The sequence below is a fragment of the Ranitomeya variabilis genome, chromosome 4 (assembly GCF_051348905.1).
Source record: "Ranitomeya variabilis isolate aRanVar5 chromosome 4, aRanVar5.hap1, whole genome shotgun sequence".
Lineage (NCBI taxonomy): Eukaryota > Metazoa > Chordata > Amphibia > Anura > Dendrobatidae > Ranitomeya > Ranitomeya variabilis.
The window spans coordinates 141,384,389-141,403,527 of NC_135235.1; the positions used below are offsets into that span (position 1 = coordinate 141,384,389).

General features: G+C 44.2%; 1 protein-coding gene across 3 annotated transcripts in view; it reads left to right on the top strand.

The window, feature by feature from the left end:
- Positions 1–19,139, top strand: part of CCSER2 (coiled-coil serine rich protein 2) — a 223,712-nt gene that overhangs the window by 160,176 nt on the left and 44,397 nt on the right. For all 3 annotated transcript variants that reach the window (XM_077259307.1, XM_077259308.1, XM_077259309.1), the window contains exons 8-9: positions 1,564–1,650; positions 13,045–13,143. In XM_077259307.1, coding sequence (XP_077115422.1) covers positions 1,564–1,650; positions 13,045–13,143 — 186 coding nt within the window. The remainder of the gene's footprint in view (positions 1–1,563; positions 1,651–13,044; positions 13,144–19,139) is intronic.

Sequence of the window (19,139 nt, forward strand, 5' to 3'; positions counted from 1 at the left end):
ATGACCAAAGCTTTTATAGATAATCACTAATAGATGATAGTACACAGTATCTCATGCTGTTAGATACCCATAAATTGGCTGCAAATTAGATGTAAAGCTCTACTCTTCTTATTACTGCCCAGAATAGAGTCTTCTTCAGGGCCATTGTTGAAATAAGTAACCCATTGCTTTTTGCTGGTAATAGATGCATCCATTTCATTGGAAAAGAGAAGTTTGCGAGACTTAATAGCCAAAAAGTGACCCTTGAGTTTATCGTCCCATTATTCATGACCTTAACGTCCATTACAGCGTTCTTCTCTGGCTGTAATTTCTCAGAGAAGAATCTTTAGTTTAAAAGCCGCTTAAATACTAAGAAGCAGCACTGACTCTATTAGCGGAGTGTATGCAGGAGATGTGGCAGGACCCTGATGGTTTACTTCCTGAAGGATGACTTGTAGCAAAAAGAAAAATGACATAATGGCATGAGATTGGCTCACGCTGGCTCACAATTCTATTCATATTGGCATATAAAAATGGGGCAGCGCTCTACGCACAACATTCTTGGTTTCAGATATCAGATTTTTTTTTTAAATTACATTAATTTAGTAATAGGATCTCCACTAAGCATCAGCATTTAAGATTTTTTAATCTAAGATGAAACTGTAATGGTGGGACTAACCAAGACGATGGAAAGGTCTTTGTGGTACTAGCACGGCTTTATGGATTCATACTTCATTTGGGTGCTTTAATTGCTGAACTTTGAATTACTGGTTGATAGAAGACTTGCATTTTTAAGAGTTAATCTCTACCCATGGTTCCCGTAAAGATCTCTATACATCTTGGATTATAATTGATCGAACCAGTCAACCTCCAGACCCAGATCTTTGATGGGACCATTTGATTTCCTTGTGTTCTCCAGGTCGATTAGCCCCTGTTGGATTATTCCAGCTTTGTCTGACACTATTCTCCATTCAGAGAGCACATGAACGCTCTTGTGTGGAGGAGTCAGAAGCCACAATCTATCTAAGGTGTAGGGGCACCTTAAGTCTCGATATTAGTGTACGATAGTGAACAGAGTTATATTTTTCCAACTATTTTAGGTCTCCACCTAGACAAAATGACTGTTCATGGTGTCTTTAAGGATTGCTAAGCCTTTACTTTTTTTCCGTGAGGACCTGATATCAGGGCTGAGTAGAACGATGTCCATTCTAAGAGCTGCGACAAATTCATGTTCATCATTCGGTGCAGCCATCCTGTAATAAAGGGAAAATATAGGTTCCATTAATATAAATTATTTTACTCAACTTAACCACAAGCCACCAACTATGTGGGGAGAAGGGAATAAATTGCTGTCAGACTCCATTGGCAGTTATTAGCTTATGGTGGAAACAGAGCATCGGAGATCCAGTATGTCCGAGGACAGTCGTGATGCCCCATACACATAAGGTTGTTGGTTAAAACTGTAGATAATGCGGTGTTCGGCTGACCTTTTTTTTAATAATCTAGGATTCATTATTTCATGTTCCATGTCGAAAGAACTGTTCTTTTGTAAACTGATATTTGTTTTCTTTTATTGTTTTTAAGACTGAAGATCTTCTCCGAGAGATTCAACACCTGAAAGAAGAGTCAAATAAGAAGGATGAGACAATTAAGCATTTACAGGAACAACTGGTGAGAAAAGCTTTATCCATTTTCTCCACCATTGGCTTGACACAGGCCTGATTTGGACAGAGCTTTGTGCTGGAGTCCAGGAGGACTGGCACGCAAAGTACTATGGAGTTGAGAAAGTTCCCTGGCTGTGGACATGAGCTGCATGAATTTCCCTACCCTCCAGGATCCCAGGCTCGGCTTATGAAGAGTCTGTCTTGCGTGATGTAACCTGGGAGTCACACAGATGACGTCACGCAAGGGCCAGTGAGCCAAACGCTGTGCCCGGGGAACCTAGAAGATAAGGAAATTTGCACTTCTCCAGTACACTGCCAAGAGCACTGTCCTGGGCTGAAGCTGCACAAAACGATTCCCTTATCTCTCTCTAGTAGGGTATATGGATAGGGAATACACAGTATAGCTCCATTAATCTCCAACTGACCCCTTTCCACTGCTCGAGCCACGGAAGCTCAGTATACTTTGCATTTTTAGTGGAGAGAAAATATTTATTGAATTAGATGTTGAGCATGTTATTACTTTAGTGTAAAAGTATATTTCAGACACCGGGCTAAGGTAAACCAGAGCACACGATGGAAGGTGCAATTCTTTTTATAAAGTGCTATTTCACTACATTTTATTTTGCCTCTTCCTTAAAAAGTTAATTTCAGACTGTATAAAATATTGAGCAGTTTAAGGATGTTCTCCAACTCCTAGAATGTTTTACATAGCGATTTTTTAATTTATCAAGAACAACCTTATTTTTAAATCCTCAACCAGGTCTGACAGTCAGTAGTACTATTTATTTCATGGCTGGTTTTGTCAGACCTTTATTTTTTTCTTCTTTTTCGGCTGGGTCTCATCTATAAAGCTCGACAGTTCTAGATTGCTTGTCGTGCAGAACAAAACTGTTTTGCTGACTGATACACTTAAGTATTTCCTTCTGTAAAAGTCTTCTGCCATCTTGTTGATTCCATCTGCCTCACTTTACCAACTTATGGATGTCTACATTTTTCACACCTTTCACTACATATTCTCAGCAGCATTAAATTGACATTCTTCAGCGTTGTTGTTCTTGTAAGTTACTGCAGTGCCCTGCAAAATGAGGAAAGAGTAGAACCAATGGAGAAAGCCGAATATGGGTCAAGGGAAGGATGAGAAAAAATGAGAATAAAACACCTTTATTAGGACAACTGGTGAAATGGTGGCACAACTAACCGAAGTGCCTTCACGTACAAACAAAATGATAAAACACAGCATCCCGTGGGGAATATATATATACAACATAAATGTAAATTAATACACCAAAGGTATCCGCTCTACTAAGATCTAGCCAAGATCAGTGTAACTACAAAGTAAAGGGAAGGCATGATTACCTGGTGGTAGACTGTACTGGTGCAGCACGTTCCCCGACACGCGTTTTGGACCACTTCCTTCATCAGGGGTAGATGGTCCGAAACGTGCGTCCGGGTACGTGCTGCATCAGTACAGTCTGCCACAGGGTAACCATACCTTACCTTTACTTTGTAGGTATACTGATCTTGGCTATATATTTATTATTAGTTCTTAAGTGATATGCTAACATTTCAGCACTCTTATCTTGCCCTTTACATGTATGTACATTTTCAGTACATCCTGCCTATTTGAGGTAGGTATATATCCATCCCTATGTTCTTACTCTCTACTTACGCTTTCTGTCACAGCATCTGATGATCCCACACCATTGCTATACACCCTTTTTAGGCCTATTGATTCTGGCTTTTAAGCGGTAAGGCTTCTCCTTGTGGAGAGTGACATACCAGCTCTGGCTTGTCAAGGTAAGGAGGCTTTTTCGCCGTGCAATGCTCCTCTGGGAAATTTTATATGCAAATTGCCTCTTCAGAGAGAAAGAGGACTTGAACTCTATAGCGCCAACTGTTGGAAGTAGCGATCCTACAAGTCACAAACAACCCTTTAACGAGTCTTGCAATATGACTTAGGATAAAAGCCAAATCAGAATCTCAATTTGAAGACACGGTGTTTTGGGCTATTGGCCCTCGTCAGGTGGCGCTATAGAGTTCAAGTCCTCTTTCTCCCTGAAGAGGCAATTTGCATACAGAATAATTCTGACACCTAGCAAGTCTTGTCCACTTGGACATCTATACACAATATTATGCTCCTTTGACTACCAGATCTACTTTTGGTGTATTAATTTACCTTTGTGTTGTGTATATATATATATATGTTCCCCATGGGATGCTGTGTTATATCATTTGTTTGTACGTGTAGGCACCTCTGTTACTTGTGCCACCATTTCACCAGTTGTCCTAATAAAGGTGTTTCGTTCTCATTTTTTCTAATCTTTCCTTGTCCCATATTTGGCTCTTTCTCCATTCGTTCCATTGTATAAATCTGAATGGTCTGCCATTCCTTCGTATGCACATATATATCACTATCATCAATGCTTTGTATATAGAGTACTTGTTGATATATATATATGTGAACTGCTCTGGTTCAGTTTATTCTGATCTTTATACATGAGAAAAGAGACCTAGCGAATCGGAAAACTATACTACTTTTCTAATTGAAGGTATTTCTTTGCTAATATTACTACTCCTTCTACATATTGGGGTAGGATCTTGGAGATGAGAATGCCCCTTAACGAATAAGCTCTGGAAGCAGGTTCTTGGGGAAATCTATGTTCAGGTCATAGATCGTAACAGCTCAATTACATGTAAGAAAACAGATATCAAGGTCTCATTTTATTAGATTTTCTAGGATCTACATGCCCATATAGACGGCTTATGAGTGTTGACCCTACTGACAGACTCCCTTTAATAATAAGCACTGGTTCCTGAGATCTAATCATTAAACCACAATATTATTGTGCGATCTGTCCATACAGAAAAGTCCAACAAGTTCCACAATAAACAGTTAATATCAGATATATCTTATCCTTCAAACGTCTAATGAAATGTGATGTGTTGACTCCTCATTGTCTGCACAACTGTGCTGCGACATGAGCGCTTATATCTCTTCTGAATAACCAAAATGCACAGCTGCAGGAATAAATGTATACTGTGCACAATGCCTGGTCCTATAGTCAGGAGGTACCGTTTTTTGCGGTTTATAAGACGCACCGGATTATAAGACACGCCCCAAATTTTGAGGAGAGAAATAAGAAAAAAACTTTTTTTTTAATAAAATGGTAGTGCTTCTTACAATCCATGCATCTTATTGCTTACCGTGGGTGGTGGCTGCTGTGGAGCAGGGTCCCAGGGTCGCTGCTGGAGGAGGCAAGAGAGGAATGTTGCTGCAGGCTGGGATGAGGGGGTGTTCGGATGTGCGCTTCTCCCAAGATCTTGGTGCCGAGATCTCTATCTGCGCATGCGCCACCCCCGGCAGCCATTTTCCCAGAGTCCACCGCATAGTTAACCATGTAAGTGCAGGGGGCTCTGGGCTTTCACAAAATGTCAGTGGAGCCCCTGCACCACTGAACAACCGCAGCGGCGCACATCTGAACACCCCCTCGTCCCAGCCTGCGGCCTGCAGCAACGTGCCACTCTTGCCTCCTCCAGCAGCGACCCTGGGACCCTGCTCCACCAAGGCCGGTAAGGCATATCCGCTTTATAAGACACCCCCCCATTTTCCTCCAAAATTTTGGGGCAAAAAAGTGCATCTTATAATCCGAAAAATACGGTATATGGTTGAAATATCTCTAATTTCTGCTCATTAGAGCCCTAAAACAAAAAGCGCCTGACTAGTGATAGGTAATTGAGAGCCTATAGTCTAATTGTTGTTTCAGGTGACTTATTCAGAATTAGCGACCATGTGTATATGATTAATAACACTATTATACATTACCTGGACATTTATCACTTGTATCTTACATTTATCAGTTTCCCCCTCTGCAGGCTCCATGTCTAATTTTAGGTATTACGCTAAATATTTTTTAGGCAGAATTCACATGAAACCCGATTTGAAGAGTCACTAAACAGAATGAACATGCACACTGCATTGTCAAAACAACTTGCCGTGCATTTGTTCTGTCTTTTTGAGCTCCTTTTAAACAGTTAGCTTTTCGAAAGCATGAAGCGGCTAAAAGAAGTGACCTGATCATTCTTCAGGCATATTCCGATCAGAAGCAACTCTGTAGTATATATCAAAATGTTGTATCTAATATATAATTGCCTAGAATACTACTTCCTGCAATTTGTGCCAACTTCCGTGGCTTTGTCCGGAGATAATGTCCGGAGCTAATGTCCGGAGCTAATGTCCAGAGATAAGTGACGTCACCAGTGTCCTACACCCAGGCAGAGCACAGGGGCCCCAGGCAGCATATGGGGCCCCAGGCAGAGCACAGTGGCCCCAGGCAGAGCACAGGGGCCCCAGGCAGCATATGGGGCCCCAGGCAGAGCACAGTGGTCCCAGGCAGAGCACAGGGGCCCCAGGCAGCCTATGGGGCCCCAGGCAGAGCACAGTGGCCCCAGGCAGAGCACAGGGGCCCCAGGCAGCATATGGGGCCCCAGGCAGAGCACAGTGGCCCCAGGCAGAGCACAGGGGCCCCAGGCAGCATATGGGGCCCCAGGCAGAGCACAGGGGCCCCAGGCAGCATATGGAGCCCCAGGCAGAGCACAGTGGCCCCAGGCAGCATATGGGGCCCCAGGCAGAGCACAGTGGCCCCAGGCAGCATATGGGGCCCCAGGCAGAGCACAGTGGTCCCAGGCAGAGCACAGGGGCCCCAGGCAGCCTATGGGGCCCCAGGCAGAGCACAGTGGCCCCAGGCAGAGCACAGGGGCCCCAGGCAGCATATGGGGCCCCAGGCAGAGCACAGTGGTCCCAGGTAGAGCACAGGGGCCCCAGGCAGCCTATGGGGCCCCAGGCAGAGCACAGTGGCCTCAGGCAGAACATGGGGCCCCAGGCAGAGCACAGGGGCCCCAGGCAGCATATGGGGCCCCAGGCAGAGCACAGTGGTCCCAGGTAGAGCACAGGGGTCCCAGGCAGCCTATGGGGCCCCAGGCAGAGCACAGGGGCCCCAGGCAGCATATGGGGCCCCAGGCAGAGCACAGGGGCCCCAGGCAGCATATGTGGCCCCAGGCAGAGCACAGTGGCCCCAGGCAGAGCACAGGGGCCCCAGGCAGAACATGGGGCCCCAGGCAGAGCACAGGGGCCCCAGGCAGAGCACAGGGGCCCCAGGCAGCATATGGGGCCCCAGGCAGAGCACAGGGGCCCCAGGCAGCATATGGGGCCCCAGGCAGAGCACAGCGATATTTTGGACCACTGTGCGGTGTTTCAGACCCCCTGTTTGATGTCTGGGGCCCTGTTCTTAAGTATATTAAAGATTAAAGTAACGTATATTAAAGTATATTATAGATCAAATTTGACACGTTTATGAGCACCATTGAGTGATATACTCAAGAATGACATAATTTTTCAACATTTTATGGTTTCAAACTGTAAACACTCAGAGTTTTTTTTACTTCAACCAGAAAACCTTGACGGTTCATAAAAAACTTGACTGTTCAGGATATGATAAAAGTCATAGTATTCTGAATCTTTGACTTATAAAGATACCTTTACATGGGGTGATTATTGGTTCCAGAGAGGCTTTCGGCCGATAATCGTACACATGGCTGGTGACAGGACAATACAATATAAACGTTCAAAGGTAAACACTGATAACATTAAAATCTAATATATAATTGCCTAGAATACTACTTCCGGCAATTTGTGCCAACTTCCGTGGCTTTGTCCGGAGATAATGTCCGGAGATAAGTGACGTCACCAGCGTCCTACACCCGCTCAGGGTGGACAAAGATATATGCCTTCGTGGTGCGTGGCACTTTTCTGATTGGTTGCCGCCTGCCGCGAGCGACCAATCAGAAATGTGCCGTACTGTCAAGAATTGTCAAGAGCTGGTGAGTGCAGCCATTTTTTGTTCTTTCTTACTATTATTTATTAATTGTATTATTCTTACATTTGAATAAATAAAGTATATATGGATTCTAGACTCCCGATTCTTTAGAATCGGGCTGCCATCTAGTTTAAATATAAACAGGTCTTCTGGCTCTCTGTCACGAAGGGCATTATATAGAAGTACTGAGCAGGGCAGATTTGAGTCCAGCATTGGGGTGAGATGAAGTTTAAAGATTATTAGTATTCACTGTAAAATCTGTGTCTCGGTAGTCTTCATTGGGGGGTCACAGAACCATGGGATGATTTGCGTCCACTTGGAAGGCGGTGACACTATTATAACATTTGAAATGAAAGTTGGTTCCATCCCAGTAGACTATACCTAGACTGCTAACCTTAGTCTTACTCAGTTTAGTGAGGAGCAAAAAAAACTAAAGCAGTTGGACAAAAAAAACTTCATTACACCCAAAGAAGAAAAAAACATAAATATATACCCAGTCGGGCAACTAAGGCTACTTTCACACTTCCTTCAGTATGGGGCCGTCGCCATGCGTCGGCCCGACGTACCGACGGACGTTGTGAAATAAATTCACAACGGGGGCAGCGGATGCAGTTTTTCAACGCATCCGCTGCCCCATTGTGATGTCCGGGGAGGAGGGGGCGGAGTTTCAGCCGCACATGTGCGGTCGAAAATGGCGGACGCGACACACAAAAAAAGTTACATGGAACGTTTTTTGTGCCGACAGTCCGCCAAAACACAACGCATCTGTCGCACGACGGATGTGACGTGTGGCCATACGTCGCTAATGCAAGTCTATGGAGAAAAAACGTATCCTGCGGGCAACTTTGCAGGATGCGTTTTTTTTTCTCCAAAACGACGCATTGCAACGTATGTCACACGACGCAAGTGTGAAAGTAGCCTAAGGGTGAATGCTATGTCCAGCAAAAAACACTACTGAGAAACATATTTGGTGAGTGCCAAAAATCTTAATTTCTCGGCTGCTTCATTGGGGGTCACAGAGAACCATGGGACATTCTAAAGCTGTCCCTGGGGTGGGAAAATAAATAATATACTGTTACCACCAAATTCTCCACTCTTGCTCTGGCCAAAGCCTCAGCAACTGCTGCTTGCAAAATCTACCTGCCATGACTTGCATCCGCAGAAGCAAAGGTGTGGACCCTGTAAAACTTGAAGAAAGCATGCACTGATGACCAAGTAGCTGTTTTACAGAGTGGCAGGACTGATGCCTAGTGGTGAACCGCTCAAAAAGCCGCTACCACCCGCTTAGAGTGCACCTTAATCGTATAAGAAGGTGTGCTGGCCTGCACTCTATAGCTCTGAACGATGGCTGTTCTAATCCAATGATCAAACTTTGCTTGCTGCGAGGGCCAAACAAGGAATCAGACTGCCTAAATGGTGCGGTGGCTTATAAATGTCACCGTACGACCCTCACAACTTCTAATTTGTGCAGAGCCTTCTTGATAGGATGGCAACGCGCAGGGAAAAAGCAAGACAAGACAGTGTACTCGTTAAGGTGAAACGCCAAAACCACCTTGTGGAGGAAGAATGGAACAGGTCTCAACACTACCTTATCCTGGTGCACAATGAGGAAAGGAGCTTGACAAGAGAGAGCAGCACGCTCCAATACTGTCCTAATAGAGGTGATAGCTATAGGGAAAGCTACTTTATAGGCAAAATGAAGCACATAAGTCACCATCATTTTACCCTCTCAGAGAGATTTAAGAGTCACAAAGACCTAGATTAAGGTCGCATGGATCACGGAGAGGCAGATAAGGTGGTCTAGCATGCGCTACCCAGTGAAGAAAAGTCCTGAGGACTAGAGGCCACATCTCTCTGAAACAAGAGAGCATAAGTAACACCTGTCCAGAATTCTGACAGATGATGGCAGCGCTAGCCTCTTCTATTCTAGAAGAAAGATTGACGCTTCAACTGTGTAAAATATCTTCACAAGGGCAGCACGGTGGCGCAGTGGTTAGCACAGCAGCCTTGCAGCGCTGGAGTCCTGGGTTCTAATCCCACCTTGGACAACATCTGCAAAGAGTTTGTATGTTCTCTCCGTGTTTGCGTGGGTTTCCTCCGGGCACTCCGGTTTCCTCCCACATTCCAAAGACATACTGATAGGGAATTTAGATTGTGAGCCCCATCGGGGACAGTGATGATAATGTGTGCAAACTGTAAAGCGCTGCGTAATATGTTAGCGCTATATAAAAATAAAGATTATTATTATTATTATTATTCACAAGGAACAAAAGCCGCTGTGTTAGAACTAATGTGGACTTTGACAATCCATTCAAATTGTTCCAGGGAATCTAGACGAATCTGCAAACTGTTCAGATTCTGGAAAAAAGAAGGAGCCTTGACCACAGTATTGTCCAGATAGGGGATTACCACCACCTCCCTGGTCCTGAGCAAAGCCATGACTGGGTCCAGGATTTTGTAAACACCCTGAGCGCAGTTGCCAGCCCAAAGGGAATAGCCCTGAACTGAAAGTGATCCTAATTCACAGCAAAGCGAAGAAATCACTGATAAACCAGAAAGATAGGTGCATGAAAATAGGTGTCCTGAATGTCTGCCGAGGACAGAAACTCCCCAGCCTCCATGGATGGCGCTACTGACCGAAGCAACTACTCCATCCTGTAGTGATGCAGCCGTTGTTAAGCTGTCTTAGATCCAGAATGGGTCATACATTTTGGGGATGATGAATAGGTTTGAATAGAACCGTCTGAAATATTCTGAAAGAGAACCCTCACAATTACTCCTGCTTGAAGCAGGGAAGCTGTCACTTGGTCAAAACTGTCTCTTAAACTGTGGGAAGTTGGGACGGAAGAGTGACAAACTCTATTCTGTAGCTAGAAGAGATGACCTCTCTGACCTATAAGTCGCTGACTGCCCCCAGCCATGCATCTTTGAAGAGCAGGAGCTGGCCACCCACCCGGGAAGATTTCCCGAGTGGAGGCCGCCCATCTTATGTTAACGCCTCTACTGCCTCTGGAACCAGGGGGCTTACCACATGGACCGAGGGAATGCACATCGGGAGTGGGTTTAAATCATGATTTCCTTGATCTCTGGGAGACTCTGGATCTGACCTGACGACCGGAACTCTCTGGTGCAGGAAACTGACGAAAGGGGAGAAATTGCAAAGCCTCCCCATCTTCGAAATAGACGGCTGGGCCTGGCCTGGGGAGCAGAGTGCTTCTGCTGCCCATGGCATTAACAATGGTCTTATTCAATTTAGAACCAAACTTCTGAAACCTTCCTGGAAGGGTAAACCTGTAAGTGATTTCTTCGAATATCAAATCAGCTCTCTATTATTTCAGCCATAAAATAAGACAAATGGCCACACAGTTCAAATTTGACTCTCCTGTGTTGGCGGTCGGAGCTCCTGGGGCGGCAGCTGCCTATGGCAAACTCTCCACAACAATAACCAGCGTCCTAAACTCCCTAGTTGGTATGGCTACAGACTGGGCTAAATCATGAACCCAAGCAGGGAGGGTTATACTCTCTTCTGACATTACAGAGGTCCCCTGAGTAGGTTTCAGTAAGGAGGGAGGTGGAGGAGTACAGGAGGTTACAGTAGGCCTTCGATTGCCGAAAACGTATTATTACAGGCTAGGCATGCATAATAGGTGTTTAGTCGTGCACTGTCATCTCTGGATTCTGACATTATAAGAGCCAAAGGACAAAGAAAAAATTAACAACAAACAAGGATAATCGATAATCAGTCCCCAGATGTCAACAACCTACCCTGTGTGCGGTCCCAGAAGAGCACCCTTGTGTCACTGGTGTGCTTTATGCTTCGGTGAGTGCCGGTAGCAGGACAATGCAAGCGATGATCCCATGCGGGCACCATCTACAAATTACTGCCGTGCGATATAGCACTGGAAAGGGGGGCTGAAGGGGTGGGCGCCGCTGATATGTCAACGCATCTGGCTGCCGCCACGCTGATTGGCCACGGCACATCAGAGATTCCGACTGGCCAGTATTGCAGGACCGTCGCGCTGGGACAGAGGCTGAGCAAGAGCTGCAAACAGTTCAGACCACATAACCCAGGTAATTGTGCGATCCCTGGAGGCCAGGGGGGCAGATTGAAACAGAATGCTGCCACAGCAGTAAAAGGTCTACCCCACCTGGCAGCGCAGTCTACCCCAGGACCAAGCAACTAGACATCGAGATCTTATCACTCTTCGTTACCACCTCACCCAGTCCCAGCCATCCTCGCGCTCTCTGAGTTACTCTAAAAGATGAAGCAGGGGAAGGTATAAATTGAGGAAGGGCGTGGGATAGAGAGAGACAGATTGGGTGAGGGTCACAACAGTGCAATACTTGTCCTGAAGACCTGAAATCCAGTTTTCTGCTCCATGCAACATGCGTGCTATGTAGGGCAGGAGCTGGCTGGTTTACAGACCGCCGACCCCAGTACCGGACTCAGACTGTGTCTAGGTACTGTGGTCTGACCATACTGACTAGCAAAGATACGCGCTGCATGATTATAGCCTGTAATCTCCGTCACTGTGTGGGTGAAACAGAGTTCACAATTACACCCTGTTACCCTGGACTTGATCCAGCTGAAAATCACAAAATGGAGGCGATTAATGCCTAGCCGAATGACTAAGGTCTGAGACAGACCTTGCCTGCAACTGACACTACACAAATCTGATGGAGCCGGAGGCTGGCAGGCGAGGTGTAGTCTGAGGAGGAGGAGCCATTTTTCATTTAGATTGGAATAATAGCCTCCAGGTGACAGCAAACTATCTCATTCTTCTCTGCGTCCCCCAATAAAGCAACCGAGAAATACAATATCTCAAGACTTACAGCAAAATATATTTGTGTCTCCCTGTGTTCTCTTACTGGTCTCCTTGCTTTTTTCGCTCGATAAACTTCAATAGGCTGCTGTAATCTGATACTTCACGGAGTTGGCAGTTCATCTTATTTTGAGCCGGACAAATTTTAACAAGTCATCATTGATCCTCTGAAGCCGGGTGCACGTGTCCCATCTTCAGAGAGGCGCACTGCGCATGATGAGAAGTGTACAGACTAGTCAAAGCCCTCATTTACATGTCAGAAACGGACTTTAGAAATACTTTTTCTAAAGATCTGTTTATGTATGTAATGTAATACAGGGACTGTTATGCAGGGAAATTATACATGCAGACACAACTTCTAGTGGTTCTGGTGGCACGGGGGACCTGACAGGTTCCCTTAAAGGTTGATGCGGGGAAGGGGCAGCTTAGCTGAGTTTAGCTGTGTCACATTACAAACCCTTCTATCAGCTCTCCTCCTCTTCTAGCTCTGTTAGCTCTGCTGTAATGCACATTCCCGCATATTGCCAGTCTGGAGCTGTGTCAGTAATCACACTTGCATCTGTTGTGCTACAAAGTTTCTTATATTTACAGACATACTAGCAATTTTACTAGTTTGATACAACATGGGTCAAAGTCATATTGATTGCATTTCTTGCTTATAACTGTTGGCCAACCTTTATAATTTTTTTGTTTTCTCCTCTCAAGAAAACAACATGCAAATGTCAAAAGGAAAGCCAAGAGTCAAAGGCTGTAAAGCCAAAACAGCATGACAAGTATACTCAGACCTCCTGGAGGAGAAGTTCAGTGAGTAAAGTGTTCAGTGTCGTGTAATTATGTACTATGTTGAGCTACATTTCCTCACAGGGAAGCAAAGCAGCTTTCACCTTTGAACATTACATGCGATTTCTTGTTAACAGCAGCTTGTCACACATATATTAGTAACATATATATATATATACATAGTAGAGGTTTGTGCTCGCTCGGCTGCTCTTGAGGTAGGCACGGAGGGCGGTTTCCATGCAATAGTCCAGGCAAGTTAATTTAACTTCATAAACTGATCTGGATGGCAAAAGAAAACAGAGCCTTTTCTGGCACGAAGTGAAAACGAAACTGAAAAGTAATATTCCATATGGTATTGCGGGTCTGCCCGCTCAGGTCATTGCCTTTAACAACACACACTGGAGGTCTCCACACCCCCAGCCACAGACACTAAATGAGATACTCGGCATCCATTTTATCTGCCAAACTACGCCCCTGCGGGTCGGGATTTGTGAGCTGTCATTCCCACCCATCCCTTGTGACCGTTCATAAAACCCGGCCCTGGGATGGCCCAAATAACTCTCTCAGCACTATATATATATATATATATATATATATATATATATATATATATATATATATATATATATATATATATATATATATATATATATATCAAAAATACATACATACACACACACACACACACACACACACACACACACACACATACAGTACATATCATTTTTACTTCTCTATTCCCACGGTGGTAGTGTAAAAAAAAAAAAAAAAATTTTGTTTTGCGTCAGTAACTTTTCTTGCATCAAATTTCTTGCATTTTCAAGCAACAAGTGTTTAGAATCCCAGTCCTTGAGCATTACCAAAACAGGTTATGTGATTACCAACAGCTTGTTCCTAACTTGTGTCTGTTGTACTTTAACCCATATTGCTTTCTGATGTGTTGTCTTTGAGTACAGAACTAGACCCAATTAGAAAGATTTATGGAAACTAGTGCAACCAATCAAATAACTTAGATTATTTTTCTTACATACATTTCGAGAGTAAATGCTAGCATAGTTAAAGGTGTTTTACGAGAATAGAAAAAAATAAATAAAAGTCATCATAAATAAATAACTAAATACTTTTACCTAGCCAATCTCAATTGTTTTGTATAGGGACATAATCACTATAAAGTTAAAATGGCCACTACCTTGTTACTTTGACAGAAATTTGTTAGGACAGCTATCTGTGAACACATGCAGTAGGAAGCTACAGTGCTGTGACCTGGAGATATGTATACCATGCACGGCCATTCAGAAAGACATGGTGGACGACAATGTGAGCAGCCTCTTCTTACCCCACCACCCATGGTGTCTCCAGTGATAAACTGGGAGGACATGTGCAGACTCCCCTTAGTTCAGCATCTCTGTAATCTCCAATATTAGATCATAAAGACATGGTGGACAGCAATGTGAGCAGCTTCTTGTTACCCCAGCACCCCTGGAAACTCCAGTATTAGATCAGATGAATAGGATGGACAGCAGTGTGAGGAGCTTCTTCTTACCTCAGCACCCTTTGTATATCCAGTATTAGACCAGAAAGACGTCATCAACAGCAGTGTGAGCAGCCTCTTCTTACTTCAGCATCATTAGTATCTGAAGTATTAGATAAGAAAGAATGATGGACATTAATTTGAGCTGCCACGTCTTACCTCAGCACTTCTGGTATCTCTAGTAATGGATTTAAAAGACTGGATAAATAGCAGTGTGAACAGCTTTGTCTTATTTCAGCATCTCTAGTATACCCAGTATTAGATCAAAAAGACATAGTGCACAGCAGTGTGAGCAGCCTCTTTTTACCTCAGCACCTCTGGAATCTCCACTATTAGATCGGAAAGACAAGGTAAACGGCAATGTAAGCAGCCTATTTTTTACCTCCGATCCCCTTGTATCTCCAGAATTACATGAGCATGTCTACTGGATCACTTATTTCTATACTTGAAGGGAGCTTAGATTCCTGTTGCACATACTCACATTTTTTAAGACATTTTACATTTTGATTTTTCTTTTATCTTAATATATACTTACCTTGTAATGTCTTCACATCCTGTTCCATCCAGATGTGTCCGGATCCCAGAATTCTAAGCGGTGGAAGTTCACCGACCTCCATATTGGGACACCCAAATGATGGGTGTCTCAATATGGAAACTGATGGTGGTACCAGCCTCTTGCGCGTTACCACCAGCGGAAGACCGTCGCAATACATACACACACTGTATACACCACAGCACATGATGGGAGAACACAGCACAGGAAGGAGAGAGACAGCAGGCAAGGGGAATAGCACATGGGGTAGGCAGGTCAAAGAAGAGCGCACAGACCGGAGAAGTCAGCACATGGGGAAGAGAGTGGATAGGTGGGTGAGCACATGGGGGGAGAGATTCTCAGCGCTGCAAAGCCTGCCCCCATCGTGACATTACCTCCCTCCCGATGCGATAGCATCGGGCCTCCATCTAGTAGTATTATATTTTGACATATTGGCACTTTACAAACATTACAATACCAATATGCTTAGTTTTTCTAACTACTTTTTTTTTTTACAGGAGATAATATATAGCTATAGATTTGTATGTGTGTCTGAATGTGTGTGTCTATTTTTTAAATTCCCTTGTGGAAATTGAATCTGCAATATATACTGTATTGCAATGTAGAGGAAAAAAACACAGGAAGACAAACATGGCAGCCATAGTAGCATTCCACACAAGGGCCTTCAACAATGGGCCACTGGTGCACTAGCATTGGTACTTACTGTATTGATTGAGACACACTTTTTCGCCCAAATTTGGGGAGAAAGTGGAGGTGCACCCTATAATCCGGATGTAGCTTACCGGGAAGGGGGAGGGTAGCTGCGATGGAGCAGGGTCTCTGTTGCAGGAAGCTGGAAGCGGCAGTAGTGGGGCGATGCTGCGGGCCTCGGGCTGCGATGAGGGAGTGTTCGGCATTGCAAGGCTGCAGCGGGCTCCGAGCTTTAAGAAAATGTTGGGAGTCCCTGCACTTGCCATCCCGAGTTCTCAATCTGCGCATGCGCTGCCTCTGATGGCCATTTTTCCTAAGTCCACCGCTGTGGATAAGTGCGATCAGAGCAAGCTTAAGTCGCTACTACTGTTGCGTGAGCGTGCTCTGATAAGGTGTTATCACAGCATACTTGTGTGCTAATAGAGTATCTTCGGCAGGCATTCCCTGCATGTGTTTCGGTTGTCAAACAGTTGTGAGATATGCAGGCACGGCGACTTGAACATAGTATTAGAGCTCGCCGAAGATACTCTATTAACACCTTATCCGAGCATACTCGCTCATCACTAGACACTATTGTTGTGGGCAGATGCTAACTGTGTAACACAGCAGTCATCTATCGGTTACTGTGCAAGCTGAGTTCCTGAGTCCGCTCCATACATGGGGACCTGACATACGACATACCGTATTTTTCGGAATATAAAACACGCTTTTCTCCTCCAAGACTGTGGGGGAAATGGGGAGTGCGTGTTATAATCCGGATGTACCTGCTCTGGCTGTGGTGGGGAGGTGGAGGAGTGGCAGCGGTAGAGCAGCGGGACACAGGAGGCAGGAGCCGGCCGCTGCGGCTTACTACCATGCTCGCTGTGTACATTGTCTATAGACAGTGAGCTGCTTATCAGAAGAGGACTCTGACAACTTGGAATCAGGAAATATCCATTCTGGAGCTCTGTTGTTGTTGCTATTTATGTAATGAAATTGTCTGTTCTATTACATTATTTTTGGAGTGCTGACTCTTTTTCGTTTGCATTGGACTAACAGGTTGTAGTCCTGGGGCATGCACACACCACTTGGATAGTTATTTTATTGTTTTTTTTTAAATACAGAAAGATTGTCTGAATAGGTTGTGTATGAATCAGGTGGAATCTCTTGTATAAACCTTGCACTCCCATAACATGCCATTTGTGGAATCATCTTCCCCAGTGGGTAGCCACCCATTAATAAATGAGGCTAATCCGCTTATGACTGCAAATCTGTGGGATAATTTAGAGAGTGGCAGTCTCCCTGTCGGTTTTTTTCCCTGAAGCCCCAACTTTTTTTTTTTTATCCCAATACTGACACTCTGTGTGAACCAAGATCTGGTTAAGAGGAGTGATCAAAATACAGCAGCCTGAATTATAAGGCCATGACGTTCATGTGGGGAGTGCCCCGTTACTCGCCCTGCCCCTTGGTGGTTGACTGCTGCTCAATTATTTCATTGTTCCATCAGAAACATAGCACACCATTTTTTTCCTTGTGGCGTTTTGTCCGACAGAAGTATGGACCTGCATCTTTAATTTGCGGACAGATCTGCTCATCACCAACTCCTGGAAAACGCCTTCTAGAGTGAGGAGGCGCCCATCTGTTTTGTTTGACCCATTTTCTACCTTTTTGATTTTTCTCTTTAGGACAAGTTCTATTTGTAGAGATGAATGCTACCTATATTTATAGGGCTGTTTGTGGTGGTTTTACAGGTGCCTCCCGAGAAAGATTGTAAGGATCTAAAGCGAACACTTTTTCTCAGCAGTTACTGAGTTACACTGGATTGTAATGTATTAGCGGAAAAGTCACTGCAGTAACGGTGTCCTAGACGTGGAGTGCCAGCAATCGCTCTGCTTTAAATACAGCATGTGGGAGTCGGAAGAGCAGGAATAGAATACAGATGGGTCTTCACGTATCAGTCACTGTCACTTAATCAGCTCTAGCTGCAATTTTCCAAGTCTTATCAGATAGTCGAGGCGGCAGTCAATATCACAAGAGTTCTGAGATTCATTTAAATTCAGTTTACTTCTGAAACAATCATCTTGATACACCGAAGAATACTGTGCAGAGATTGAGATTTCACTCTTCTCCCCTTTTTACTGTATATATGACGGATGCATGGATACCGATTTTATATGTATACATATATATATAGAGAGAGTATACTTTTACATGCAGATGTAGTATTTTATACAAATTATGGTTTTTTTTGTGTATTATACTCTACACTACCATTCAAATGTTTCCTTATTTTTGAAAGAAAACCACAGTTTTTTCCAATGAAGTTAACATTAAATGATTCAGAAATACTCTACATTGTTAATGTGGTAAATGACAATTGTAGCTGCAAATTTCTGGTTTGTAATGCAATATCTTCATAGGTGTATAGAGGCCCATTTCAACAACCATCACTCCAGTGTTCTTATGGTACTTTGTGTTTGCTAACTGTGTAAGAAGGCTAAAGGATGGTTAGAATACCCCTGGAAACCCTTGTGCAAGTATGTTAGCACAGCTGAAAACAGTTTGGCTGATTAGAGAACCTATAAACCTGACCTTCCTTTGAGCTAGTTGAGAATCAGAAGCATTACAGTTGTTGGCTCCATTAAACTCTCAAAATGGGCAGAAAAAAAGAACTTTCATGTGAAACTCAACAGTCTATTCTTGTTCTGCAAAATGAATGCTATTCCATACGAGAAATTGTCAAGAAACTGAAGATTTCCTACAACGGTGTGTACTACCCCCTTCAGAGGAGAGTGCAAACAGGCTCTAACCAGAGTAGAAAGAGAAGTGGGAGGCCCCGCTGCACAACTGAGCAACAAGACAAGTACATTAGAGTCTGTAGTTTGAGAAATCGACTCTTCACAGGTCCTCAACTGACAGCTTCATTAAATATTACATGCAAAACGCATGTGTCAACGTCTACAGTTAAGAGCCGACTCTAGGATGCTGGCCTTCAGGGCAGAGTGGCAAAGTAACAGCCATATCTGAGACTGGCTAATAAAAGGAAAAGATTAGGCAAAAGAACACAGACATTGACCAGAGGAAGATTGGAAAAAAGTGTTATGGACAGACGAATTCAAATTTTGTGTCCTTGGGTCACACAGAAGAACATTTGTGAGACGCAGAACAACTGAAAAGATGCTGGAAGAGTGCCTGACGCCATCTGTCAAGCATGGTGGAGGTAATGTGATGGGGTTGCTTACGTGCTGGTAAAGTGGGAGATTTGTA